The sequence below is a fragment of the Scatophagus argus genome, chromosome 9, assembly GCF_020382885.2.
Source record: "Scatophagus argus isolate fScaArg1 chromosome 9, fScaArg1.pri, whole genome shotgun sequence".
NCBI classification, from domain to species: domain Eukaryota; kingdom Metazoa; phylum Chordata; class Actinopteri; family Scatophagidae; genus Scatophagus; species Scatophagus argus.
In genome coordinates this window covers 24,521,285-24,547,467 of record NC_058501.1, presented here as the reverse complement: position 1 = coordinate 24,547,467, position 26,183 = coordinate 24,521,285, and the positions used below count along the sequence as shown (strand labels likewise).

The window sequence follows — 26,183 nt, the reverse complement described above, 5'->3', positions numbered from 1 at the left end:
TTTTTGATTTGCACAAAGCAACGCAGGACAGTGTCCAGATGCAGGCCCTGTTCTTCAAAATGATAAACATCACAGGTGGCAAAACCTCTCTTCTGCTTCTCCAGCATTAACTCTGTTGCTTCTGCTGTCTGGTTAACATACTGGAAAGGATCATCACTCTGTAAGACCACGTCAGCCTCCCAGTTAAACTATATTGAAGTTTCCTCAAAAAGCAAATATTCAACACTCTTGGGCCCTAGTGGCCCTCCATTTCACTGCATCTGCTGCTTAAAACAGAGATATAAACACATGCACAAATGTTTTCCAGCCTGTGTCCAGAATCCATTAGCTACAGCTCTGAATGCAGATCTGTATGTATTGTTCCACTGTATTACAGCCGGACAGGCTGCCAACTTGTCACGTAGTGCATATGGTTTCCATGCATGCAGACCACATGACGCGCTGCACACATAGCTGTATTTACAGCTTATTAAATAATGGAATGAAGCGTGCACACACACACACACACACACATGCACACACAGGGATCATTGTTTAAATGGCTTTTCTTTAATGAACAGGAATTTATTCATCAAATCAGACGTGGGAGGCAAATTTTCCTGTTCTCAATCTATTCACCTTCACATCAGGTGCTGAACATCATATCACTTTGCCTCAGTGCTACCTAAAATGCTGCTTATGCAGTTTTATTTTTGTGAGGCAAAAATGCTTTTTGAATATGTAGGCTCCTCAATTATTGATTATGTAAGAAGTCAGTCAGCTGAGGGAATTTGGGATCCTGGTACCGACAGACAGATGTTTGTTTTTGGACTGCAGACCACCTCTTTAAGATGTTCACTTCTACTTGCTTGTTGAAGTATTTCTGAGGCATTTTAAGCCTTTATGACAGTACAGACGCAATAATAAACGGAGGAGATGGAACAAAGGTCCCCACAGCCAGACTCTACAGTTCCCCTGAACTACTTGGAGTGGAAATTCACTTAACTTAATTTCCATTTTATGTATTTATTCATTCTCTTGTGTCCTTTCTCCCATAACATATTTTTTATCATAACTTTTATTTAACACTAGTGCCATTCATTTTCTTTTATGCATTACCTCCCGCTCTTCTTTCACTACACAGACCAGAGCACGCAAGTGGACGTTTTTAGTCACCACTTCACTGTGGTCTTTTGACTTATAACGTCATTGAAAGCATACAAGTCTACAGTCTGTGGTCGACACGGTCGACAGCATCAAGCTCCACACATCGTGTTGAGTTGATGTGTGGAGTTGATTTCATTTACTCTTTGGCCAAACAAAAGCTTCCCACGACCAAAGCAGAATGCAAACAGCACCCTGCTGCGGTTTTGTGTGTTACAGTAGAAACTTCTGTGCCAGAAAATCGAGGCGGGGAGTCCTGAAACCACGACACGAGGGCAAAACTGACCTGTAACACCAAGCAGAACGAGCTGCCATTCAGGTCTCGTCGATGGCGGAGCCTCAGGTTTCCCAGGTCAGTGTCCAGTATCAAAGGGGTGTAAAATCAGGCCTGGACTGTTGGCACTCAGCTATCAGACTGTTTAATTAAAGCTGCAGGAAGAGAAAAACCTTCTCTAATCTCCTCCCAGCGTGACAGCTTTCCAACATGGATGATTTATTAAATCTCTGCTTGGTGCCCAGCAACAGGACTCAATGAGAAATGACGCGGTAAGCATGGTGGGAAACTTTCTGTTCATATAATCGCTGGTCAAAACGCAGTTTGAATATTTTGGCAGGAAAACAGAAGCACAGCAGAACCAAACTGGTGACGGTCTCTCCAGAATACTGAAAGACTTTTTAATTTTTACCTCAAGGCAGCAAAATGACTTCATAATTACTTGTTTTACTTCACTTCTTCATGCTTTTCTAGTCTTTCAGTACTTTTGCTCTTTACATTTGACAGTTCATGTTGGCCAGAGGAGACGAGACTGAAGAGGATGCTGACGGAGGAGGACGAGTAAAAGAGAGACACAGACACTGAACTACTCGTCCATGCTGTTGGACTAGTGAGTGACATAAGCTGACATGTCACATCTTATGTCTTCTTGATTTTCCCCAGTTGTTGACCATAAGTCCATTTCTCTTGATAAAGCCAGGTGTTAGGTGTCATATTGTCTCTGCTTCAGGTCACGTGAGCCTGGCAATCGACTGTTACGAGCTGTGTGCAGCGCTGTGCAAACTTTAACTGCTGCATGACAAAAAAAATGCCTGTTTACTTCGAGAAATAACTTTGTTATGACACCGCAGAGTTTTTCTCAACTGACTAATTGAAACCTGGGATGTGGTGTTGCGCTCACAAACTGTGGAGGCAGAAAACTGAACAAAATACAAATTTTTCTACGTAAGGTTGATCTAATTCTCGATGTACCTCCTCTTTTCTCAAAGTACCCTTTTACTTTACCCTGTTTTTAATTAGGCCCACGGCCTTGTGCTGTGTTTCTTTTCCACTGATTCATCTGCTTTTCTTTACTCTATTGTGCTTCTATATGTCATCGATCTCCTGGCAGTCTAATGAGTCCATATTTCAAATACACCCTCCTCTAGTCTTTATCTGTCCTCCCTCTTGTTGTTTCCCTTCCCTTCCCTTTCGTCTGCCCTCCACCGTGTGACGAGAGATCGGATCAGACAGACAGCCGACGGATGAAAGCAGATCAATAGGAAATAAAACAGACAATAAAAGTCAGATTTGTTCTTTGATTCTTTCAGCTGTGGGATCAGAGGACAGGAAGGAAAGGAGAGGATGGAGGAGGAGATCATTTACGACTCTCTCTCTCTCCGTCTGTCTGATTCAGATCTTTCTTTTCATGTTACTTCTATCATTTTATCGACATTTCTTTTGTGTCTCACTCTCTTTTAATATCTCATTTTGCATCGCAATCACCTACTTTTCGCATCAAAAGAGAGCCGCAAAAGTCGATTCTTTGTATTTCCATCATTTCCTCATTCTTTATGTGTTCTTAAATATCTGTCTTTTCTTTGTCAGACTTTTCATCTGTATATCTCTTCGATCTTTGCCTGCACTTCACCCTCTGATCCCGTCCTCGACAGTCTCTTCCCCCTCCCACCCGCGGACCACATCCATATGTTATTAATAAAGTCTCTTCCAGCTCCACCACATCTATGAGGAAATCCTCTGGCAGGTCATCTGTGTCTGTCTGATAAAGAACAGTACAGATGCTTCATCCTCACTCTTCTCCTCCCTCTGTGATTGTTTTTACACAACTTTCAGACTACAGCTTATGTTGAGTCCAAAATATTTTGGCCTGAGCCTGCTGGATCCAGTGTGGATTGTGTGCTGTATCCCGCCCACAACCGCTGCGGCATTTAATGAGCTTGAACCCGATTAAAATCTGGGAAAGATAAATAAAATGAAAGCTGACCTGATCAAGCCTGAGGGAATTGAAATGAGAGCCAGACCCGGCCCAAACCCGTCTGGTGGTCAGGGCGGGGCTCATTCAGTTCAGATCGCTTATCTGATCCTGCTCTTATCACAAAGCTAAATCTGAAGCATTTGCTACCTGGAGTTCAGTGGTGGACCGGCAACGGCTGATTTCCACTTGCTAATGACTCACCAAAGTTGTGAAGAAGAAAGGAAATTCTAATACAAATAAATGAAATACTATCAATTTGCACATTGGTCTACTCTCATGAACATTAAAGAAATGAGGTGAGAAACCCAAGAGAATTTAAACTTTTTCAGCCTTCAGAAGCCAGTACTCAAAAATGTCCTCACCACAATAACTACAGCAAACACCTGGCTTTGCTCCACATCAGGGGATAAAAAGATAACATCCCTCACCTCAGACAGCCCACCCCCATCACGCATGCACGCACACACACACACACACACACAGAACACTGAGTGTCAGTCAGCTGAATGAAAGACAGCCATTCATTGATAAGACAGACAGTCCCATAAACAGACTGTCTGAGGGAAAACAAACCAGACCACCGTCACCCCTCTGTGCTCCATTCAGCCTCAAGAGGGGTCTCCATGTCTGTGTGTGAGAGAGTGTGTGAGAGCGTAGGGGAGAGAAGGGGAGTCAGAGAGGGCTTACTGACGGGTGTAAATGTGTGTGTTCCTGCCGTGAAACATCTCCCAGGGGAGGTCAGAAAATCACTGAGACAGAGAAAGAGGCAGAGGAAGTTTCTCGGCTCCTTTCGGTCCTTTAATCTGATAAACAAACACACAGAGCACCTAAGAGCCTGCCATTCACACACTCTCTCTCTCTCTCTCTCACACACACACACACACACACACACACACACACACTTGTTAATGTGCAAACACGCTGACAGTCAACTGAGACAAGAGTCCATGCACTTCGGGGCTGTTTCAATGCTGGTGCCCAATATGACATCTGAAAACACAACTACACTCCATCTTGGACAAAACTGCAAAAGAACTTTATCTAAATTATACCGTGAAAATGCAGAGTAAATATCTGACCAACAGGAAATAAACAGGACTAAGAACTGGAAAAAGTATTTAGTGTCTGATGAGTCAATAAGTTTTCAGAAAGTACTGAGATTTGACACCCAGGCCTACTGCAGAGGTCGTACTCCTGCAGGTCACTGACACACGCAGTACTGACACAACACATGCTGTGTCAGAAGAAACATTTTCTGCAAAGTGCAGGAGAAACGACAGACTGGACTGCGGCTGCTCAGTTTCTGGTGGAGAGTCTCTCTGCAGCCAGCGCTGGCGTTCTCACTTTGTTTTGAGTCTCTTCACTCCTCTCAGCGCACTGAAAATTCAGTTCTGCACATCAGGCTTGAGTGGGTTTTCCCTGAGTCTGTTTTAGATTTGGTAAAATGAGTAAAAACATCTAGGAGGGGAAAGAAACAAGCGGATATAATCTGCTAAAATGCTTGCATTTCCTTATATACACAAGCATATTGTATACATACACAAACAGTAATGTCCTCAAAGTCTGCACACAATCTATTGAAATACGATGATACACATTAATACACACACGGTCATGAATGTGGAAACACACAAATGGCCCAATGAAACATGAGTACACATACAAATATATACATAGTAGAAATGCACACTTCCTCTTGCACTCTTGGAGATACACACACACACACACACACACACAGGGAGAGAGAGGTCTGGCTGTTAATGGCGGTGGTCCGGTGCTCCACAGTGGGATCTGTGTTTAGCCATGTTTAGAGCTCCATTTGGGGCCAGATAAATCAAGCTGCTGTCTACCAGAAGCCTCCATTAGGGGCCCTGCGAGGCCCCTGGACGGCCTGTCAATCAACCCGTCAGTCAGCGAGCCGCCCTCTTCCAGCGTTTGAACTCCTAATTACAGGGAGGCTCAGCTTGGCTCGGACTGGCCCGGCTCCCGAGTTCCCCTTACCCTCCCCCGCCAACTCCCACACGTCAGCGCTCGCTAGCTCAGCGCTAATGCTAATACTAACAAACGACGGACGTTTCACCTCCAGAGGAAACAGCGGCGGGCAAAATATTTATGGAAACTGAAAAGCCTCCCTCGATTTGTTCTGCTCCCTTTGGCCTCTCTTCATCCATTTCCACAAACTCCTTTTAGGGCTTTTAGTTTTTATTTCTTTGAGTGACAGTCCTGGGTTTCCCCTTGAATTTGAGAGGTTAGCGAGTCAGCTAGCCAGCCGCGGAGCGCCAGCACCAGGCTAACCTCTGACTGCCACAGATGAATCGAATACCAGTTAGAGGGGGAGAGTGTAAAACACAGGGGCCGCGATGACTGATGACTTTTTAAGGAGTGACGGGGGAGGGAGGTGGAGGAGAAACACACACCTCCGACCAGGAAACAAGACAGAGATGGAAATTACTTCCAATGGCTAAACAAACTGGTGAATTTTGTACATTAATGGTTTGTCTTCTCCACCAGCCACTCTGACGTGTAACAAACAATCATTCATGGGTCTTACTCCATTCTGAAACTCATAAATCATATTCGGCTGGTCAAACAGTTCAAGCATCGGGTGTATTTTGGAATCCGGCCACTGTGGTCGGCAGATCAAAAAGTTTCCTGCGCTCACACGTACACACACATAAAGTCAGACGTGGTTCGCTAGCTCTCAGGAATTCATGAATAAAATATAGGCCCATAAAGGCAGCACGAACAATGGAAATATTATCCTCCGCTGCATAAATGCACGGCCGACCACAGAGTAGTCTCACAGGGGGCTCGTTGCTCTTATCTCTGATGGTTCGTCGGCGATGGCCGGCCGCTGCATGCAGAGACACACAACGCTAACGAGGGGGAAGTCCCCCCATCACCCAAGATTGATGCAGAAAATTTACCCAGCAGACATTCCTCTGAGCCGAAATGAAAGAGGTGCCTGGTTCCCCGGCATTCCTGATTGGCCACACATTCCTTTAACATCCTCACAACAGTGTGATTGCTGGCATGGGGTAAACAACCACAAAATTTATACTTTCTAAATAATCCTCTGGGGTTTCACCTGGTGACGGCTGTTGACTAGGAACTCTTTTCCATTTAAATGTATGATATTAATTAAAAGAAGATTACAATGGGAGAAGTGAGGGAAGAACGTCCTACTTTCCCACATCTTCAAGACCACTGAAGTGCCCCTGAGCAAGACATGGAGAGCTAAAAGGTGCCATTTTTAACTGATCTACTGTTAAATGGTTTGCTTGTATCTTCCTTTTCAGTAAATAACCAACAAAAATAAAGAACAGAAAGCCTTCAACTGAAAAAAAGGAAGATGGAAAAAATGAAATAAGGAAAAACAGGGAAACTTTTCCAGACTTTAATCGCACTTTGTACCATTACAATGTGGTCAGATATGCAAATAAACAATATTCAACTTCTCTGAACACAGAGACCTGCCGCTTTGCCACTTTTGCAAGCTCTGTGGTTGCTGTATGAACTACACATCAAACCTTTTTGTATGTCTACTTCCTCGACTCGCCCCTCTCTGCCTCGTGGATCAAGGCAGGGATGTCTCACTCTGATCACTGACTCTGATCAACTCTGATCAACCTTCAGCCGGCTGTTTGGTTCTCAGGGGCATCAGTGCATCCCAACTCTTGTAGATTTATCAAAGCTCCGTTTATTTGTCTTCTCTGGTCATGCAGCATCAGTTTCAGCAACGTGTGTCACTCTGCTGCATGGATGAGCTGGATTTATGAAAAGACCAGCTTTCCAGCAGTGCAACACTACAGAGAAACGAACAATGATAACTGAAAGGGCTGGAAAAGAAGAAACAGAGAAAGCCAGAAATCATCACCAAAAGAAAGCAACTAAGAAAAAAAATCTAAACCAGTTTCACTCTGGATGAAACAATAAAAAAGGCACAGTAAGTAAAATTAAAAGCATTTTGATTTTAGGTTTGTCCAACTCTGTTGTTAACCTTTTATGACAGCTGAGGATGCAACGCTTCCTCATAAAATACAGCAAACTGCTGAGCTGGTCCTGGCCTCAGCAGCATGACTCCTAATACTGACATGAATTATTAATTTGACGCATTCATCACTCTTCCGACCAGCCGTCGATAGCCTCCATTATGGCGGGTGTGTATACATTACAGAGTGTATAATGTGTCAGAAACTTCCCGCATACGAGGCCACTGGATGGCGGGAAGAGGGGAAGACAGAGAGAGAGAGAGAGAGAGAGAAGGAACGAGTGATGGACAGGAGTGATGACAGCACAGAGCATTAGCTTGAAGAGGCAGATACGAGTGAGAGCAGCGTAAGAAAAAGGCTTTTTGGCAGGATATTCAAACTGCACATCAGAAAAAAGTGACAATTAAAATTAATCCTGGTCTCTGTCTGTTCTGTTCACACACTCTGCTCAGCTGGTTTCAGCTGATTTAGGTTAAAAAAAACAAACAAAAAAAAACCCAGAATAAACCAAACCAAAATATATCAGACATGAGGGTGAGCATTCACTGTCCATCATGTTCTCAAAGGTTTCTCTGTGCATCCACCTGCACTAATATCCATCCTTGCGCTCTTACAGGCTCATGAAAGGTTAAGACCCGCCCTTTTGAGATTGACAACCAATTAAAAATGGCAACTGACAGTGAATGGCAATGAGACCAGTAAAACTACGGAAACAAGTGATGTGGAGCTCACAGCGAGGGCAGAAACCAGCGACCACTGAAAATTCTCTGTTTTTATTTGTCATCATAACCAGCTAGCTAGATGGACACACATATTGTGATATGACAATAAATTCAGAAAAAAGGGGCTGGTGGTTTGTTTTTGTCCCTGCTCACTGCAGGATAGCAATACAAGTTATTAACACAACAATTTCTGCATAATATAATATATAATATATAAATCACCTGTTGATTGGTGATATTTTTATCTCCGTCTAGTGTGCCAAAAAAAAGCACTGAAGTCTGTTTGCAATACGTTATGGTGATTAAACTGTTGAGGTGGTACTCATTAAACACGGTGAGGATATTAACATTTAAGGCAGCGAAGTGAAGGCTGCCTCACAGCTTGTACTGCAACAACCAAGGCGAGCGCTGTTTATTTGGCTTAAGAACTTCAACAAGCTCATTCATTTCCTCTCGTTAAGCTCCAACGACGTCCCTGAACTCCGAGAGCTAACGTGCATTAAATAAATGTATTGTTAGAGCGCCGTGCTGTGATCACAGAGAGCCAAACAGTGACGTACTGACAGCCTCGACAGCTAATGAGGAGGTGATGTCACACAGCCTCGCTACGCTAACGAGAAGCTAATGGACGGGGGAGCTGACGATCGCCAAGTCAGCCGTGCTAGAGTAAACAGTAGGGGCAAGGAACCATCACTTTGTGTCTCTCTCTCTCTCTCACACACACACACACACACACACACACACACACACACACACACACACAGAGACACAATAAATGCAGCTCCACCCTTCCATACATCAAAACTAAGGCAAGACAAAAGTTTAACGGCTGTTTTGTTTCAAAATCAACTTTATACTGACCTCAACTACAGCACACACACACAGACACACACAGACACACACACATACACACACACAATGTATAAGAGCAAGAGGGAGAGAGAGTGCCTACACATGGGCATGCAGGTACAAGTTTATCTGTAACAGGCTGTCTGTTTAAACTAATGTCCCAGTGTGTGTGTGCGTGTGTGTGCGTGTGAGTGTGTGCGCGTCAAACTGGGTGTGATCTAACAGCTAATCACCTACAGAGAGGAAGTCCGTAAATCAGCAGAGCACAACTCTCACACTGTAAATCTACACTAACACGTCATCAGTGTGTGTGTGTGTGTGTGTGTGTGTATGTGTGCGTTGGTGCGAGTTAATAAAAGGCAGAAAAAGAAAGCCGAAGAGTGAGACTTAAACTAAAATTTGACCTCCAACAGTCAGACAGCTTGAACAAAATGGCTGCTGGAGCCCTGAAATGTTTTCAGCGTCCCCTGGGGGTCAAGGCCAGACGGGATACACCAGTCAGCTCACATCCAGGTCTCTCCATCTTTACCCACATGAGCATCACCTCAGTCTCGCAGCAGAACGAACAGTGTGTGTGTGTGTGTGTGAGTCTGACCTGGCTGTAGGTGGCGTCCAGCAGTGTGTCCAGGTTCTGCAGGGGCGCCGGGGTTTTGTCTTTGAACCGAGTCAGCAGGCGGCGCTGGATGGCTCTGAACTGGACAGCACGCTCTGACAGCAGATCCTGGTACTGCTGAGCACTGACACGCAGCTAACAAACAAACACACACACACACACACCAACAGGAAGACAAGATGACTCAATCATTTATAAAGAGATGACTGCTCAGGTCACCTGAGGCATAAGCTGCAAATAATCAAGGAGAGTTAATTTATGAATTTAATGTTAACTGATAAATTACATCTGTGTGTGTGTGTGTGTGTACCTGGAAGTGGTGGTCTACAGACAGGAAGTACTCCTGCAGCGGGAGTGGTCCACTAAAGCTTTTCTTGAAGTCTTTGACTCCCAGTTTGGAGAAATGGCGATCGAATCTCATGATCAACTCCTTCACCACCAACCACATGTCCTCAAAACTGTCACTCTGAATACGGTAACGCTCTGACGGACGGACAGACAGACAGACAGACAGAAACGCTTACACAGGGCGTGTGTATGGTAACACAGCAATAATAAAGATGAATAAAATTGAACTAAAAAGACGCTGAAATTGTGCTGACGTGAAGCAAAGACAAAAGTCACAGAAATGATCAGTATTAAATAAAGTACTTCATAAAGTATCTATAAGTACTGTGGTACCAAGAAAAATGAAAACTACAGAGATGCTCACAGGTTGAACCGTTTTAGACTCATAATGAAATCAGCAGGTGCTGAAAGGCGCCAGAAGGTGCAGGTAAGACACGTCAAAGACAAACTGAAGGGCGTCAGGAGGCTCATTGAGGTTTAGAGACAAGTAAGAGGCACAGAAAGGCGTCCAGAATGGTGTAAAAGAAGTAACGAAAGGCACCATGATCACACATTAAGCACCAGATGTTGTCAGAGTGTTGTATGACAGAGGAAGATTTGTTTTCTTCCGTAGTTAGAAGTTGTTTATTATTAAAATACTGCAAAAGGTTCAAGAGGTATCAGAAATGTGTCTGTGAGGTAACATAATGTTTAGAAAGTTAGTGAGATGCACAAAAAGGCATCAAACAATAAAGACGGTATTTGGAAATCATCACCATCAACTGCAGAAACAATTAAAGCCCTCAGCCAGTGTTGTATTTGTGACAGATAATTTACATGGCAGCAGTTTCATGGAGGTAAACCAGCATCTTATGACCACTCTGTTCAGACTCACGGGAGGTCTTGGAGGCCAGCACGGTAACCTTGGCTCCTGACAGGAACTGGAAAGCCAAACTATTCCCATCCTTATCTCCTGACTTTGCTGAAAACTCTGCAGAGGGAGACAGTGTGATGAGACAGATAGGACGGACTATCGCGACGCAAGACGCCAACAAAGCTGACACAGTCGCACTGCTCACAAAGACGCACAGCGCAAGCAGGCGTGAGCTCACACACATCCCTCTTCACACACAAAGCACACACTCAGTATGAACAGCGAGTGTGTGTGAGTTCAGGGCCGCTGGTTGCAGCTGATTGTTAGATAACTGAGAAACAGAAGAGAGATTCCCAGGGCTGAAACACACACACACACACAAATAAATAAATGAACATACATAAACACACTTGTATAAATACACAGCCACACACAGATACACAGCAGCTGATTGGTCCTGCAGAGGTATACACATGACCCACAGCTCTCTCAGTACTCCCAGCTTTCTGTTGTCGTTTCAGCAACTGTGAGAGTAAACTATGAAACATTAAGAAACCATCACTTTTACATTTTTGTTTCCGTACGTGGTGTAAAACAAATTCCACGACACAACGCCCTCCTGTGGCCACAGCACTGGGGCTCAGCTCTTTGGCAACATTAGATGAACGAACTCTGAATCTCACGTGCTGCAAGTTCGCTTTGAAGGTTGAGTAAAACAGACATGCGTTTCCTGTGACATTACACTGTACGAACGGATGCTCACTGTCCAGAATCAGTGTCAAGTGTTGGCTCATCTTGCACTGTACCGACAATACAAAACCTGCAGTAACCTGTAGATTTTGGGACAATCTGGTTAATCCCACTGATCACATGAAACCTGCAGGCCCACCTTCATCAACATGCTGGACACTGGCTTTGAACATCAGTGTGTGTGTGTGTGTGTGTGTGAGAGAGAGAGACAGAGTGTGGGTACTTTGTGTGTTTTACCTGGGAAGATGGAATTGAGCTCGATTGGTGCCTGGTTGGTGTCCACTGTGACCTTAAACTTGGTGGTTTTGGCTGGAGAGGAGGGAACGCACACCAAAGCCAGAGGAAGACTGAACCTGGACTGGAGAACCCTGGGAACTCCTGAAAACAAGGAAATACATCAAAATAATAAAAAAACAAAAACAAAAAAAACCCCAAAACTGTACTTCTATATTTTTTGTCCTTTTTTGTTGTACTTTGTTCTCTGCAATTCTGCTTTAGATGGTGCTTTACATTCTTGAAGCCAAACCACTGAGCTGCCAACGCCTGAGAACAAAGAAGTTACGAGTAGTTTATATTCTCTTAATTCTACATTATTTTAAACAACCTTAAAGTCTGCAGCCACTTCCCCTTCTCCATCAAACTGCCCTCAGGCGAATCAAACGAGGTTGGAACATCTCATTTTAGGCTTTCTCCAAACAGCAGTCAGGCTAACATTTGTTAACACAGTCAACACTGCAGAAATTCAGATTACATGAGTTATCGGAGAGCTACGAGAAAAAAGAGGGGTGTTTGTCGAAGAGCCGAAAAGGAAGTTTTTCAGAAGAAAAAGGAGGAGAAGGAGGAGGAGGAGGAGGAGGAGGAGGAGGAGAGCTAAGGCCAACTATAACTGTGTCCTGAGCTTACACAGTGCTGAGCTTGGCAGAAATCTACACTTAGCTAGAATAACAGAGAGAAAGGAGCGACGGAGGAAAACGGTTGTTAAGAAGAGATGGAGCGAGGGAACCTGGGGCTGGTGGTGGTGGAGGTGGAGGTCAAGCAGGAAAAAAAACGCGTGGAAATAAAGCAGTGTGTGAGAGAGAGAGAGAGAGAGAGAGAGAGATTAATAATACGAGAAACGACAGCCGTGGTGGGAGGGAGGGATGATTTAATTATGGAATGTTCCAGGTTATTACAGATAGCAATAATTACCTGCAACTACTGTGCACCTTTTCATTCCATACGGGCAATTATCGTGTGATTATGTGAATAATTCAATTTTGTTTGAATACCTTAATTGTGGCGAAAAGGGGAAGAGTTGAAGCCAAGGAAAACAGCAGGGAACAGAGGGAAGGCAAAGAGGGGGAAAGAAAATGGACAGAGTTTCAGAGAAGAAGAACGACTGTGGGCCACTTCCTCTTTTTTCACTTCATTTCTCACCGACGCTTCGTCTGGAGTCAAAGAAACAAATCACATCCAGCAAACACAACAGAGACGGTTAGGTAAACACGACGTCAAAGTCGAAACGTAGTAAGTTTAGTAAGAATTAAAAGGTTAAACAGAGAAGAAAATAAAGGAAAAAAAATCAGACCACGTACTTCTCTAAAATACATGTTCATGTTTTTCGCATTTTAGTTAGCAACACCAATACTACAGTTTAGTAACAAGTGGGCCATTTTTCATGTTTCTGTATTTTTTAGCTTGTTTACTACAGATCAGACATATTTTCAAGCCGCTCCGCTGTGTTTTAAAGGAACTTTGACAATAATCAGAGCAGACGTGATCTACACGGTGATGGATTACCCGACTCAAGCGGGTCTCAAGTCTCTCCAAGTTGAATTTCATAACGTACTGAAATGAATGAAAGCACTGCCTGAAAGGAAGGAAAAAACATAAAAAAAAAATAATCAAAACCACTGCGGTGTGCTTTGGGAAATGGTAAACACGAAGCTGCAGTATATGTATATGTTGTGATTGGATAAATACGCAGAAACAGAAGCCCCTCCTGTCACAGTGATACTTCGCATGTCAGCAGGGGGCCGACTGCTTACGTCTCAGGAAGTAAGAAAGCTGGAGATTGGGGCCGATACTGATTATCAGCAAACTGATATATACTTGAATTAAAAACGAAAATAGAAATCTCCGGCAGAGTGAGCCTCACTGCAACTGAAGCTGAGTCTCCACCCTCGCCTCGAGCTAAGAATAAGAAGTTAATTTCACTCACGTCCCTCTGCAAGAATCAGGAGCAACAAAGACCCTAACGTCGTGCTTTACTTTTGGAAACGTGATGTTTTCTCTTCACACAGGTTGTTGCATCAGGGAGCTGTGGGGAATTTAATACTGAAACAGGAAACCCCTCCGGCGCTAACTGATGGGTGGAGAAAAAGAAGGAGAGACACGGAGAGGAAATATAAACAGTGGAATAAAAAGGCAGAGACAACAGAGAGAAAACAGAGATGGGAATAAACAAGATTTAAACAGATGACCAGATAACAGAGAGAGAAAGAGAGGAGAGAGGGAAGAAGGGACGGAAGAAAGACGGAGGAGGAAACTGAGGAAGGAGGGAGGAGGAGGTCAGGTAAGGCTGGAAAAGGCCGAAGGAAACGTTTTCTTAAATTCAACATCACCATTTACTAGTCACCACTGAGCGCCTGTGTGTGTGTGTGTGTGTGTGTGTGTGGTTGTAAATCTCGTCTCGTTCCACTCCAGCTCTGTTCTCTTTCTCCCGGCCTTCGTCACCAGGTGACAGCCTCAGCACAGTGATTTACCTGCACGACCAGCATCAGTGTGTGTTTGACAGAGCATGTGTGACAGTACTGAGGCCCAGCATTTGTTGTTGTGTTTTATATTAAATATGAAACAAAGCAACAAATGCAGCATGTGTTTTCCTGCGTTGAATTATGAAACCTTCTCAGAATTGGCCCTAATTTGCGTCTTGTTAACAAACCCATAATCCCGGCTGTATTGACCCAGAACCCGATATGAGCCAACAAACCACCACCTGCCTAAAATTTTTATCCCCTTTGATTTTAACTTTATTCCCATTCTGCAATTTCTTCGCTGTATTGTGTTACTAATTGCCACTAAAACTGACCTTCAGGGATCACTGAATGTTTTATCAAGGAGAAGCAGAAGGCAATAAAGAGTTAGAGCTAAACTTAAATTAAAACTGGAACCAAAGGCTTCATATTTCTATTTCTACGGCGAGCCAAGAGACTGAGGATGTGAATAAACACACTTTTAGAAAGTCTCGATTTGAAACCAGACAAGGAAGGAAAGAATGTGTAAGAAGAAGAAGTGAGACACTTATGCTGGGGGAGAGTTAAGGAGTTTTTACATCTGGCTCATTTGGAGCAGTTGTTTTAAAAGCGAGAGCATTTCTACTCCAAATATTGGTTCTTTGGGGTTGTGTGAATACAGCAATCGCACTCAGATGTGTGAGAAAACTGAAAAACACCCCTGAAGATTTGAAGTTCTCAGGGAGGTCCCCAGACCTTTTCGGTCTGAGAACACTGTTGCATCAGTATCTCCCTTGTCTGAGAACAAATGACAGACCTACAGATGTGACGACATCCTGAAACACGACTCAGAAGTGGTGCACAAATCTGGACTCGAGGTGTATTCTTTGTTTATGGAACGGATGATATTTCTCTAAATAAGATTGTTACCAGGTACCAGTGAGAAAACAAAATACAATCCAGGAAAGCCAGTTAGGGTGAAACATGCATGCAAGTTCATGAAAGGCTTATGAGACACAAAACTGCAGTGATTTTATTTCTCTCATCTGTGACCCAGTCAGTGTTTTCTGATCAGCTTCACGGGCAGGCAGCTCCCAGCTGACTGAATTGTATTTACTGTTTACTGTATCTGCTGAACTCGTCTGAGTCACGTCGCCGACACGGCAGCTGGGTTTAAACGCTGGATCACAATTTGTCTGCGTTGCCACAGCGATAAATAAACGTTACATCACTCGCCTGCGTCAGATGTCACAGTTTTAGTCAGGTTTGATGACATTAAGGATGACAGGACACAGTGGAAAGATAAACAGCAGACTGTCGGTGTTCGAGAGAGAAGTGAGCAACTGACCGAACACTGTTTCTCTGTTACAGTAAACTGAGGTTTCCATGTTTGTCTTACAGATTCTTCATTTCATTCACTGCTTGTCCTGAGCTTCAGTTTCCTCAGATCTGCAGGTTGAGGTGTGTAGGTTGTAAAGTGAGTAGATATACCTGAAACCACAGATACATCGCATACGTGTGACCCCAGGCCAAGCACATTTAAAATCACAATCGAGCACCACTGCTGCTACTCATTAAAGCTGCTGTGCCTCCACTGTACTGCTGTCTCAAAGGACTCTGATTCCAATTATCTGGAATCTGTGTGTGTGTGTGAGAGAGGGGAGGGGGGGCAGAGAGAGACCACCGAGTTTATTTCAGTAGAGGACCACTGTACAGGATCAGGTTCTGACCACAGCTGCAGTGATGTCAGCCTTGTGCGTGTGTGTGTGTGTGTGAGAGAGAGAGTGTGTGTATGACTTTCTTTGTGAGTATGTGAAAGGTTTAATGTGTGTGTATTAAACTTGTGTGGTGTGTACATCTGCATACTGCGTGTGATTCACACATGCTCATTCTTTGAGTGCATGCATGTCTCTTTCATTTTACTTCCTGCGTGTGGTGCATGCAGTCCCAGCACAGCTCAGTCTTCGCGTTCATGTGCAGCCATTGTGCATCAGTGATTTGCACTCAGCGACAGGTTCTGATGCTTCTAAAAAGATCATCCATAATGTCATCCATCAGAAACTGGATGACACGGGTCACTACAAGTATTTGTAACTGCTGTCACTCGCATCAACACGCGTTCCAAAAGCTCCACTGTAGCTTTCATCTGTCTGATACACTGAATAAAAAACTTATAAAATATTATTGTAGTAGAGACTGGGACAAAGAAAGTGCACCACTGTGTGTGTGTGTGTGTGTGTGTGTGTGTGTGTGTTTGTACTACTGCAGGGCCTCTAAGCCCACTATAGATTACAGGACATCCTATTCTGTATCAAAGCACACAAACTCAGAACGACTAAAACAAACACAGGCTGACGGCTAGGAACACTACTGCAGCAATATGTGTGTGAGTGTGTGTGTGTGTGTGTGTGTGTGTGTGTTTATGCACTGAAACATCAGTCAATGCATTTCCTTGTGTGTGTATATGAAACAGATGATATTTCTTTGTATACTATGCACAGTATAAAATGATAAAAATTGATATTTGCTCTTTCCATACAGCAAGGAAATATGTGTGTGTGTGTGTGTGTGTGTGTGTGTGTGTGTGTGTGTGTGTGTACAGACTCTTGCCAAGTATCGCATTACAGGAACATAAACAGTAGACAGCGGTCTCTTCCTGTATATACAGTACGGCAAATAATATGTATATGTGTACGTCTACAGTACATGTTTGCCTTTTTAATAACAAGTGAGAAAAAGTGTGTGTGTGTGTTTCTACTTGCTCTCTTCTATCCAGCACTACAAGCCAATCACTTACCTTTGGGATTAAGCTCTGCAGAGAGGAAGAAGAGAAGAGTTAAAGGTTAAAAAAGGAAACTTGGACAGATCACAGATGGAGCAGAAGAAAGAGGCGTCACTCCCAACCCGTTTTGTTCACGGCAGACCAGTAACAAAGCAGCACTGGAAGAACTGGAGGGGATTCCCTGGGAAAACCTCCGTCTCACTGCATATGGATACACACAAACTTTAAAAAAACAAAAACACACACTCTGCGCTTTGTTCAACTTCCCACATGCTTGGAAAGTACCGCTGGAGGCGAGTGAAGCTTCTCCACTGATCCAAAAGGATCTGAAATATGATAAGATGTCCAAACCCAAAATTAAATAGCTGCTCGTCAGTAGTTTAGTATGAAAATCGGTCTGACAGAAAGAAAAAAGACCATTCTTATAATCAGACATAAAACATACTGACATCAGAAAAAAAACAAAAGAGTGGCCCAAAACTGTGCCCGTCGTCCAAGAGCTCCAATCTGAGCATGTTTTTAGAAGTTAAAACTACCAGGAACAGACTTTAACTGAAATATTAGACATTTATGGAGGGTTTTTGTGTTTGTGCAGTACTTCATGTGGGAGGCAATAATTAAAATCCACATTCGTCTCCTATTTGCAGTGCTGCAAAGCTAAGCAGGAACGTTTAGAAACGGCAGACAAGTGAACAGTGAAGTATGAAAATAAGACTCAGTTTGTGAAACTGATTTTTTTATTTTAAAACATCTCCTATCCCTGCACCTCACTGCCAAACTTTCCCAGCTGGTCCGGGATTTAAACAGTCGGCCTCCTGCTTCTCTAACCTTAAGGCCGCAGCAGTAGAAGTCTGGCAGATTAAGCCCTGATTTGATTGGTCGGAGAGGATTTCCTGTGAGGGTGAATGAGAAGCAGATGGCAGGTTGCAGGCCAATGAAAAGCCACTCAGGTGCTGAGTCAGAAAGTTCACGTGTTATTAAACCCGATGAAAGTCACACTTCCTGACTGCCGTCTCTCTTTCCTGCAATAACTCTGCCTCGATCCCTCTCTCTCACTCATAATTCTGTCTGTTATTTAAATATTCAGATCTTCTTTAATTGTTATTTACTGTCACATACATCTCATTTATTTAACCACGAGAACAAAATACAGTAAATCTATCACTTGGTCTCTGCCTACTTTCACCTCTGACACGAGTTTGGCTAAATGACCACTGATGTAAAGTGTGTGGAACTCCAAAGACAAAGTACCTTTACCTCCAATCTGTACTCAGGTAAAGTAACTCAGTACATGCATTCACTGTACACTTGTTGTGTTGTCACATTAAACTGCAGCTCACTGTTTACGGCTTCATGTTCCTCTGAACAGAAGCTCTCAGTCCTTCCTGTGTGTTGAGCTCTGCTGTCAGCTGTTAGCTGTTAGCTGTTAGCTGTTAGCTCCCTCAGCCAAACACACGGCAGATCTCTGCTGCTAACTAGCTTTCTGTACAGATTTGTTCGGTTGGTTTAACCTTTTTAAGGCCTCACACTGAGTAGCCAGTCACTGACAGTAACTACAGTGACAGCATAGGAAGATGCGCTGGGAGGCAGTTAGCACTCAGTTCAGTGAATTTCCAAAGAACAGTCAGTTAGTCCCAAACACATTTTCTGTAGCCTGGTTGTCTAAAAGGATTCTGTTGGAGACGCAAGGAGGCGCCGTTCCAGCCATGCAGTCTGCTGTGGCGTTTTAGCAAAGTGCAGAGAAACTATCTCTCCTTTTTATCTGCCCATAATGATTGGTGCCTTAACAGTCGGAGTAACCTTACATAATAACATTTCATAGGAGATAACATTCAGGAAATCATCGAACCAAAGTGACATGTCGGTTCACCTGTGATGCATTTATGATTGACAACAACTTCCACTTCAACATTTTTTTACAGTATTATCTAATCCTAAAACGCACATTAACTTCTGCATTACTTTGTCTTTTCTCACTGTCCAAGACAGAAAAGGCAGAGGAACATAAAGAGGAAGGGAGCTAAAGGATAAAAGACATTCAAGTATCAGTGCTGAGTGAAAGCTCCAGTTAAACGTAATGGACGTGTCAAATGGAGCAAGAAGGCACTCACACACTCACACACACGGTAGCCACTCCTGGCCTCCTGCAAGTCAGCGCTCAATCTGTCTTTCCTGTTCTAAAATCTCCTGTAATGGCTGCGAAATTAGACTGACTGCAACGAGTGAAGTTCTGGATCCATTAGCTGATGTGATAGAAAAAAGGTCAACTGAATGTTTCATGACAACAACAATAACTGAGAAGGCTGAGAACACACAAAGTGTCCCTTTGTGTGATTAACTACATAAAAACTCTTAGAAATGAAATTATAGGAAAAAAGCAGAATTAACACATTATAAATCCTTAAAACGACATCTGTTCCCTCACCCTCATTAAACTATTCATAATATATGATTCAAATATTATTCAAATATTTTTCACTCCACAAGTTTAACTGCTGAACACTGAACTACCTGCAGTATCATTCAAAATCTAATTCAACTCCAGTAAAAACTTCTTTCGTATTGTAAAAGTAAACATGTTGTTACCAACAAACCTTCTGTCCAAATGTATACAAATGTAAGAGGGCTCCCCACACTCACAACATGACGAAGAAACCTGAAGTCAAAGACACAAGCTTCCTCATCAACAATGGACCTCATAGGGATCTATGAGCACCTGTCAAGGGACTGCACAAGCTGATAAATTTGTGGATAAATATGAACTCAAAAATCTCCGCTGTAACTGAACGCACAACTGATTAGCACCCAGAGAGGGCGAACCTCTGCAACTGAAGCCTGCAATTATTATTTTAACTGAAAGTTTGTATCAAAATTAATAATAATCAAGAGACAATGAACAGCAATGAGCAAATGTGCGCCAGATGTCATGAAGTACAAATAAATGCAATAAAAAAAAAAAAGCTACAAGAAGATCCTCTTAAAAATGCAGAGCCAAAAGCGAATCACTTGTTCCTTGGCCAGTGGCCTGACTTTCCTCCAAATCTGTTGTTAAGTTTTTGTGATGCAGTGCAAACGAACAGAGCTGAGAACACGATCTGCTCGGCAGAGGCGACGCCAACAACATCAGCTGTCCTACATTCGCCCATTTCCTCGCAAATGGATTTCAGACATGGTAGTTAAACCAGGAAGGACCTAACGAAATAGCGCAGCCTCCTGGAGATATCAACATATGGAGATGCTGGTTATACTGGCAAGCTCAATAAAACAGGAGTAAAGACTGCCAACGAGCTCCTCAGGTTTCCACACAAACTGGCTTAGCAACCAGTGAATCATGGCTGGCCGTCTTTTATGGAAATTATCCGCACAGTTGCAACTTATCTTCGACCGCTCACACGAAAATGCGCGTTGTGTAAGAGTGAACAGTGTACTGTAAATGCCAACTTGATCACTTGATCCCTCTTAGGTGTGTTTGTGCAAAGCCCATTGTCGGGGTGTTAGGGAAATCACACAGGGGCACTAATGAAATTCTTTCGAAATTGTAGCGACTACAGCCACCGTCGAGCCTCCTTTGAGGGGCTTAAGGAGTCAACAGTCTTCTTAAATGTCAAAGCCTTTGTAGGGCTTAAAGACGGACACAGAAGCCACGGGGTGGGATGATGTTATGTGGGGGGGGGGGGGGACCCCTGGGTGGGAAAGGAGAAAAGAGACAAAGTGATGCATTCCTCCCATACCGGGATAGCACTTAGAGGACGAGACGAGACGAGGCATTAATGGAGATTAGCACGGCGGGAACATACAATGATGAGAGTCACAACCTCACACAAGCTCGAGTACGCACACGTTCTCAAGATGACCACTTTCTGTCTGCGCAAGCGGCTCGGTGTGATCCGTATTTATGTTTACCGTTCAGTAGCGACCTCTAGTGGTGGTAGTAAATATGACGGGAGTACAGGAGGGAGTCAGGCTAGGGCTTGGTGCGTCTGTTCGTGTCCTGTGTCAAACCGGTTAGTTATTTTTATCAACTTAACATACTTAAGTGACATCAAGTAACTTTTTCATAACTAACAAACACATTTTAACCCAAACCAGCATCATTTTCAAAAACTAACCAAGTAGTTTTGCTACAACTCGTAAAGTTGCTCATGACATTTGGCTCGAGAGAAGGAAACAGAGAGGGAAAATTAACATTAACATGACCATTTTTGACCGATCTACATGGGACCAATGTTAAAGTGTGATACAGTAATTCACAGGTGTTCTTTCTGGGATAAAATATTTCCACTCTTTCCTTCCAACCTTTCTACTTTTCCTCCTTTTCACCTCCTTACCTCCTTGTCTAGTTCACTGCTCATCCAACTCCTACACCTGATCTGTTCTCTCTTTTTCCATCCTTGGGAGCCCCAACTTCTGTCTTGAACCTTTTGATAAACCTCTTCCAATTCCACCTTCAGTCCAACAGGTTCCTTCTGAAACACGAGATCAACCCCCTACACGCTCCACCCCAGCCAAGCGGCTTTCAAGGCCCACTGAAATATTATTTTCTGCTATTTTTAGCATCACAATAAAGCTCAAGAAAAAAGAAACACTTCCCAATTTTCCAGACATTTCACATTAAATGTGCTTCTGGGGAGGGGAAACTGTTCCACCAACAGAGGCCTGCCAAAACACATGTAATCCAAGGGAAACAATAGCACGGAAACAAGGATTTTTTTCACAAGCTTCTCTTTTGAACAAATGCTGAAATCAGTATTTTAAAAACAGGACGTCTGTGACATTTGAAATAAAGACTGGTTTTGTTGGTTTGCAGGGAAAAGTAATATCTTCCAGAAGTATTGCAGGGCCTGGAAACAGATGCCTGGAGTGAGCAGAGGGATGAACTGGGCTCGAACTGGACGGATCCCAGATGTCCTTACGTCAAGTTAGCAGCTGGTGTTCAGCAAAGTTGCAGAACACTGGATGTGACATTACTAAATTCATAATTTAACTGACTTTAATGCTAATGCTGTCACAGAAAGTCCTGGGTTTGGTTTAAAGACGCGATATGAATTGACGACATTTGTCTTACAGCAAAGTGATGCAAATGAATGGAGAAATTGAAAATCGTTCCACCAAAGAGCATCAGTCAGCATCGCTCGCAGCTCCAACCGAAAAACATAACATGTGACAAGTGAACGCTCGACAGTGTTAAAGCCAAACAGGTGCAGCGTGAAGTTTGACTGATATGTTCTGTGTTAGACAGAAACTCATTACCACCTGTGCCAGTGTTTCTGGAAAACCCAGCTGGCAACATGATTATCCTGTTAGCATCAAAGTCTTGACTGGAACTAAAGTAGCACACATGGAAACCAGCACCCGTCTCGTGTGTGTGTGCGTGTGTGTGTTAGAGTTTACCTGTCGGCGAACTGTAGGACACGGTGATGTCTCCGGTCAGGTCAGCAGGAGGGTAACGGCCGTTGAGGAAAGCCGAAAATGACACAACTGTGGAGGAGCCAACACCTGAGGAGGGAGCACAGACACAAGCTTACAATAAGATGCAAACAGAAAAAATGATGACGTCACTTCCTGTCTGGCAGCTGTTCTGCTAACTCATGACACACAGTTCAGGCCTCAGCGGAAGTGAAACATATGAAATTGAGAAATACAACAATTTTAATTTAAATCATGATCTTTTCCTGACCCTAACCAAGTGTTTTTCATGCCTAAATCTGACCAGACCTTAAGCACAGCGCTGTCAGGACTTAAAACATAACCTGCGACATTTCAGGCTTTTTGAGAACAGGTGTATAAACTCTTCAGTTGTTCTGAAATGTCAAGGAAGCCTGCGTAGTACAGTGCAGTTGTGGACTTTGAAAGAGTTTTAGGTGGCAGGAAAGATCTAACGAAAGATTACCAAGTTGCATCATGGGAAGTGTAAGAGAGAAAGAAGACTCAGGACCGACTCAGAACTTCTGCTTCTTCTTTTTCTTGTCTTCTTTCTTGGCTTCTTCTTGTTTTCTTGAAGAGCAACACTAAATCACTAACCATGTAAGCAGTTTGCATTTACAAATGCTAATGTAATTTTGAGTTTTCATGCTTTTAGAACAGAAGTTTCACTTTTCTTTAAAGGAAGACACTGAATGATGGATAAGAAAACAGGGCAGCCACAAAAACACACACAAAATTTAAGAGTCAGCATTTTAAAGGTGTGGACACGGCAGGATACAGCAAACCGAGCACAAAGCAGACCCCACACCACACACACACACACACTTCTCACAGGTATGCTTATGCTAAACATCAGCAGTCGAGGTGAGGACAGCTGATTAACAACATAAACCAGAACTTCAGCACACACAACACTAACATTTTACTGTATGCAGCAGGAGAGAGGGGCGATGACTCGTAGCTTCCCTTCAAATACCCCAAAACCAACTGAGAGAGAGAGACAGAGAGCAAACAAGCTGCAGAGGAAAAGCAGGGATCAAATACAGACGGAGAGGAAAGGATATATTACAGCTAATGGCTTCATGCAGTCACACACACACACACACTGGGTGGTGTGGTGGTGTAATGGGGCGTGATGTTCCTGAGCTCGGCCTGTTACAGGTGACTGAACCCCAAGTATGTGTGTGTGTGTGTGTGTGTGTGTGTGTGTACATGTCCGAATGGAAAGAGTGTAATGACAGAAAGTGATGTGTGTATTTAAAAATATTTTGTTTCTGACTGTGTGTAACATTGTACTTTTCAAAACGTATTTATTGAAACAGTAATAAACCTCAGTGACCTTCTTCATGTCTCACACACACACACACACACACACACACACACACACACAGAGCTGCTCGAGCTGAGGACAGGCAGGAGGAGGCGAGATGGATGAGAGCAGATGAAAGCAGAGACGAAGACACGTCCCCTCCTGCAGACAGGAGATAAAAAGCAGACAGAGACTTTCTCCACAGTCTGTCAGACGGCCTGACAGCCTGACCTTCTCTTCTTCTCTCCCTCCGTCTTCTCCTCCCTGCCCTCCTCATCCTCCTCTTTACCATCTCTCCCTCTCTTCATCTGGTCTTGTACATCACCGCTGCAGCCCCACTGATTCTTTTTTTACATGTCAGTAATGAAATCAGTACTGACAGTTTAAAAAGTCTTGTTTTCTGATCCCTCAGAGGAATGCTTCAGCATCTTCAGAAAGAGCAGCATCTTAACAGGTCGCTAATTAAAACAATGTAACTGAACCATGAAAAAGACTGTGGTCTTATGGGGATTTACTGGCTCAGTTGTCTCTCTCTGGGTGCAGTTGCTTCTGCAACAGGTTTCTCTGTTGGTAAATAAAATAAATGAGAAAAGGGCTGCTTCACTACAAATGCCCTGGCAGCTCACCTCAAGTCTCAAGTCTCCCAAGTACAGAGTCTGAGTCCTCTGGTTGTCATCCTCTCTCTGTGCCCCCCCCTTCCCTCTCTAAGCTGTCCATTCACTGAAATTAAAAATACTTGGTACAGAAAAACCCCCAACTCGTCCTTTGAGTATTAGTTATCATTAATACGATGCATTTATGTAAAAGCAGGATTTCCCTGGCAGACCTTTGCTTCATCCTTGTCTCCCTTCTCTGTCCAGCTTCTTTCTCCCACTCCTGTTTTCCTTACTACCTATTTCTTTTACTTTCCTCCTTTCCTTCTCCCTCCCTGCCATTCTGTCTGTCAGCAGAGGGCTTTTAACCCGTGTGACCTGGAGGTCAAACTGGTCAGACTGGTTTAAGTGCTTTAAGTGTTCCCAGGCCCATTAAGACCAACAAACAACACCAAAGAGGACACGAGGTAATCCCTCCTCCTCCTCCTCCTCCTCCTTCTCCTCTCCACCGCTGTCTCTTTTCTCTTCAGCTTGTCATCACATATTCAGGCACATCTGGACAGCTCAGGGCGGCAGCTGTGGGCGTCGAACCCGCGAGCTGCAGGTAACCTGTCAGTCTGCGTGACCTGGAGGTCTGAGCCAGTGAGACTGTTCAGACTGGTCCCGGCATTCTCAGGCACATTAACCCATTAACACCACGGCCAACACAAACAAACTCCACAAAGGAGACTGAAATCCCCGTCTCCCATCTCACCAACTCCTGTGTTCCCTCCTCACTTTTCCCCGTCTCTGCTCTCTTCTCACTCTCGTCAGTTGTGTTGTTCTAACGTTCTCACCTCTTCATGCCCACGTACCTCCTTCTGTTTCCGCTACAGAGAAGGACGAGGCCCTACACTCCTGTTCTACCTGAATATGCTTCACTTTCATCTCCTTACCCGTTTTCTCCTGCTGCACTGCTGCATTACTTTGTGTTTCCCAGTCATTTGATTCTGTGTGTGTGTGTGTAGCTATCCTCAGGTTATAGTACTCGACACTGCAGGTTAAATTGAGTACTGACTGTTTGGAAAAGGTGAGGGGTCAAGAGGGCTGCAGATGGGGATCAATACTGCACAAGGAGATGGGGATGGATGTGTGTGTGTGTACAAATCGCACATCTTGAGACACGCAGAGGTAACCATCACTGTGGTGTTTAACACTGACCTTTGACCTCCACAGGTCAGGATCAGGTCAGACCCTGTGGAGGGTCCTGATCTTCACTCATGCCCAACACGCAGGTTTCATTTTCAAAAACTCACATCTGAATTCAAGCACCAATTTCTTTACGGTTTTTCTATTTCTCACGATGGGGCAGATTATTCTGTGTTCGTTCCTGAAATGAAAACTTAAAATACTGAACAGAGAGCTGCTCACATTTCACACTTCACCAGAGCGCACAAACAAAGTCTCTGATGTTCAGGGTTTCCTGTGAGAGGATCCCCCAGACCTCTCACTGTGCTTTCAAAATCATGCCTTATTTCTTAGATGTCCAGATGGCAAATATGAAGCATTTACATGAGTAAAACATTTCTTAACAGGAACAAATTCAGATTATTTAAGTTTTAGAAAACGTTTATCCCGTCAACATGTTGATGCTCAACACTGAACTTCCTCTCATCACACACACACTCTTGTTGTGAGGACAAGCTGAAACAGAGGGGCGCAGAGCGAGGGAGGAAAACAAAGACACCGGAGGAAAAACACGACAAACGAAAGGGAGGAAGCAGAGAAAGGAAAAGATGGGAAGAGGAAAAGGGAGAGTGAGCGAAAGCAGGAAACAAAGAAAGAGAGAGAGAACAAAGGAGG

The 26,183-nt window shown here is 43.7% G+C and overlaps 1 protein-coding gene across 2 annotated transcripts in view; it reads right to left on the bottom strand.

Moving 5' to 3' along the window:
• Positions 1–26,183, bottom strand: part of bbs9 (Bardet-Biedl syndrome 9) — a 124,051-nt gene that overhangs the window by 68,000 nt on the left and 29,868 nt on the right. For both annotated transcript variants that reach the window (XM_046398926.1, XM_046398927.1), the window contains exons 14-18: positions 22,407–22,511; positions 11,757–11,897; positions 10,791–10,886; positions 9,879–10,051; positions 9,551–9,703 (exon numbers count right to left, since the gene is read on the bottom strand). In XM_046398926.1, the coding sequence (XP_046254882.1) occupies positions 9,551–9,703; positions 9,879–10,051; positions 10,791–10,886; positions 11,757–11,897; positions 22,407–22,511 (668 nt within the window). The remainder of the gene's footprint in view (positions 1–9,550; positions 9,704–9,878; positions 10,052–10,790; positions 10,887–11,756; positions 11,898–22,406; positions 22,512–26,183) is intronic.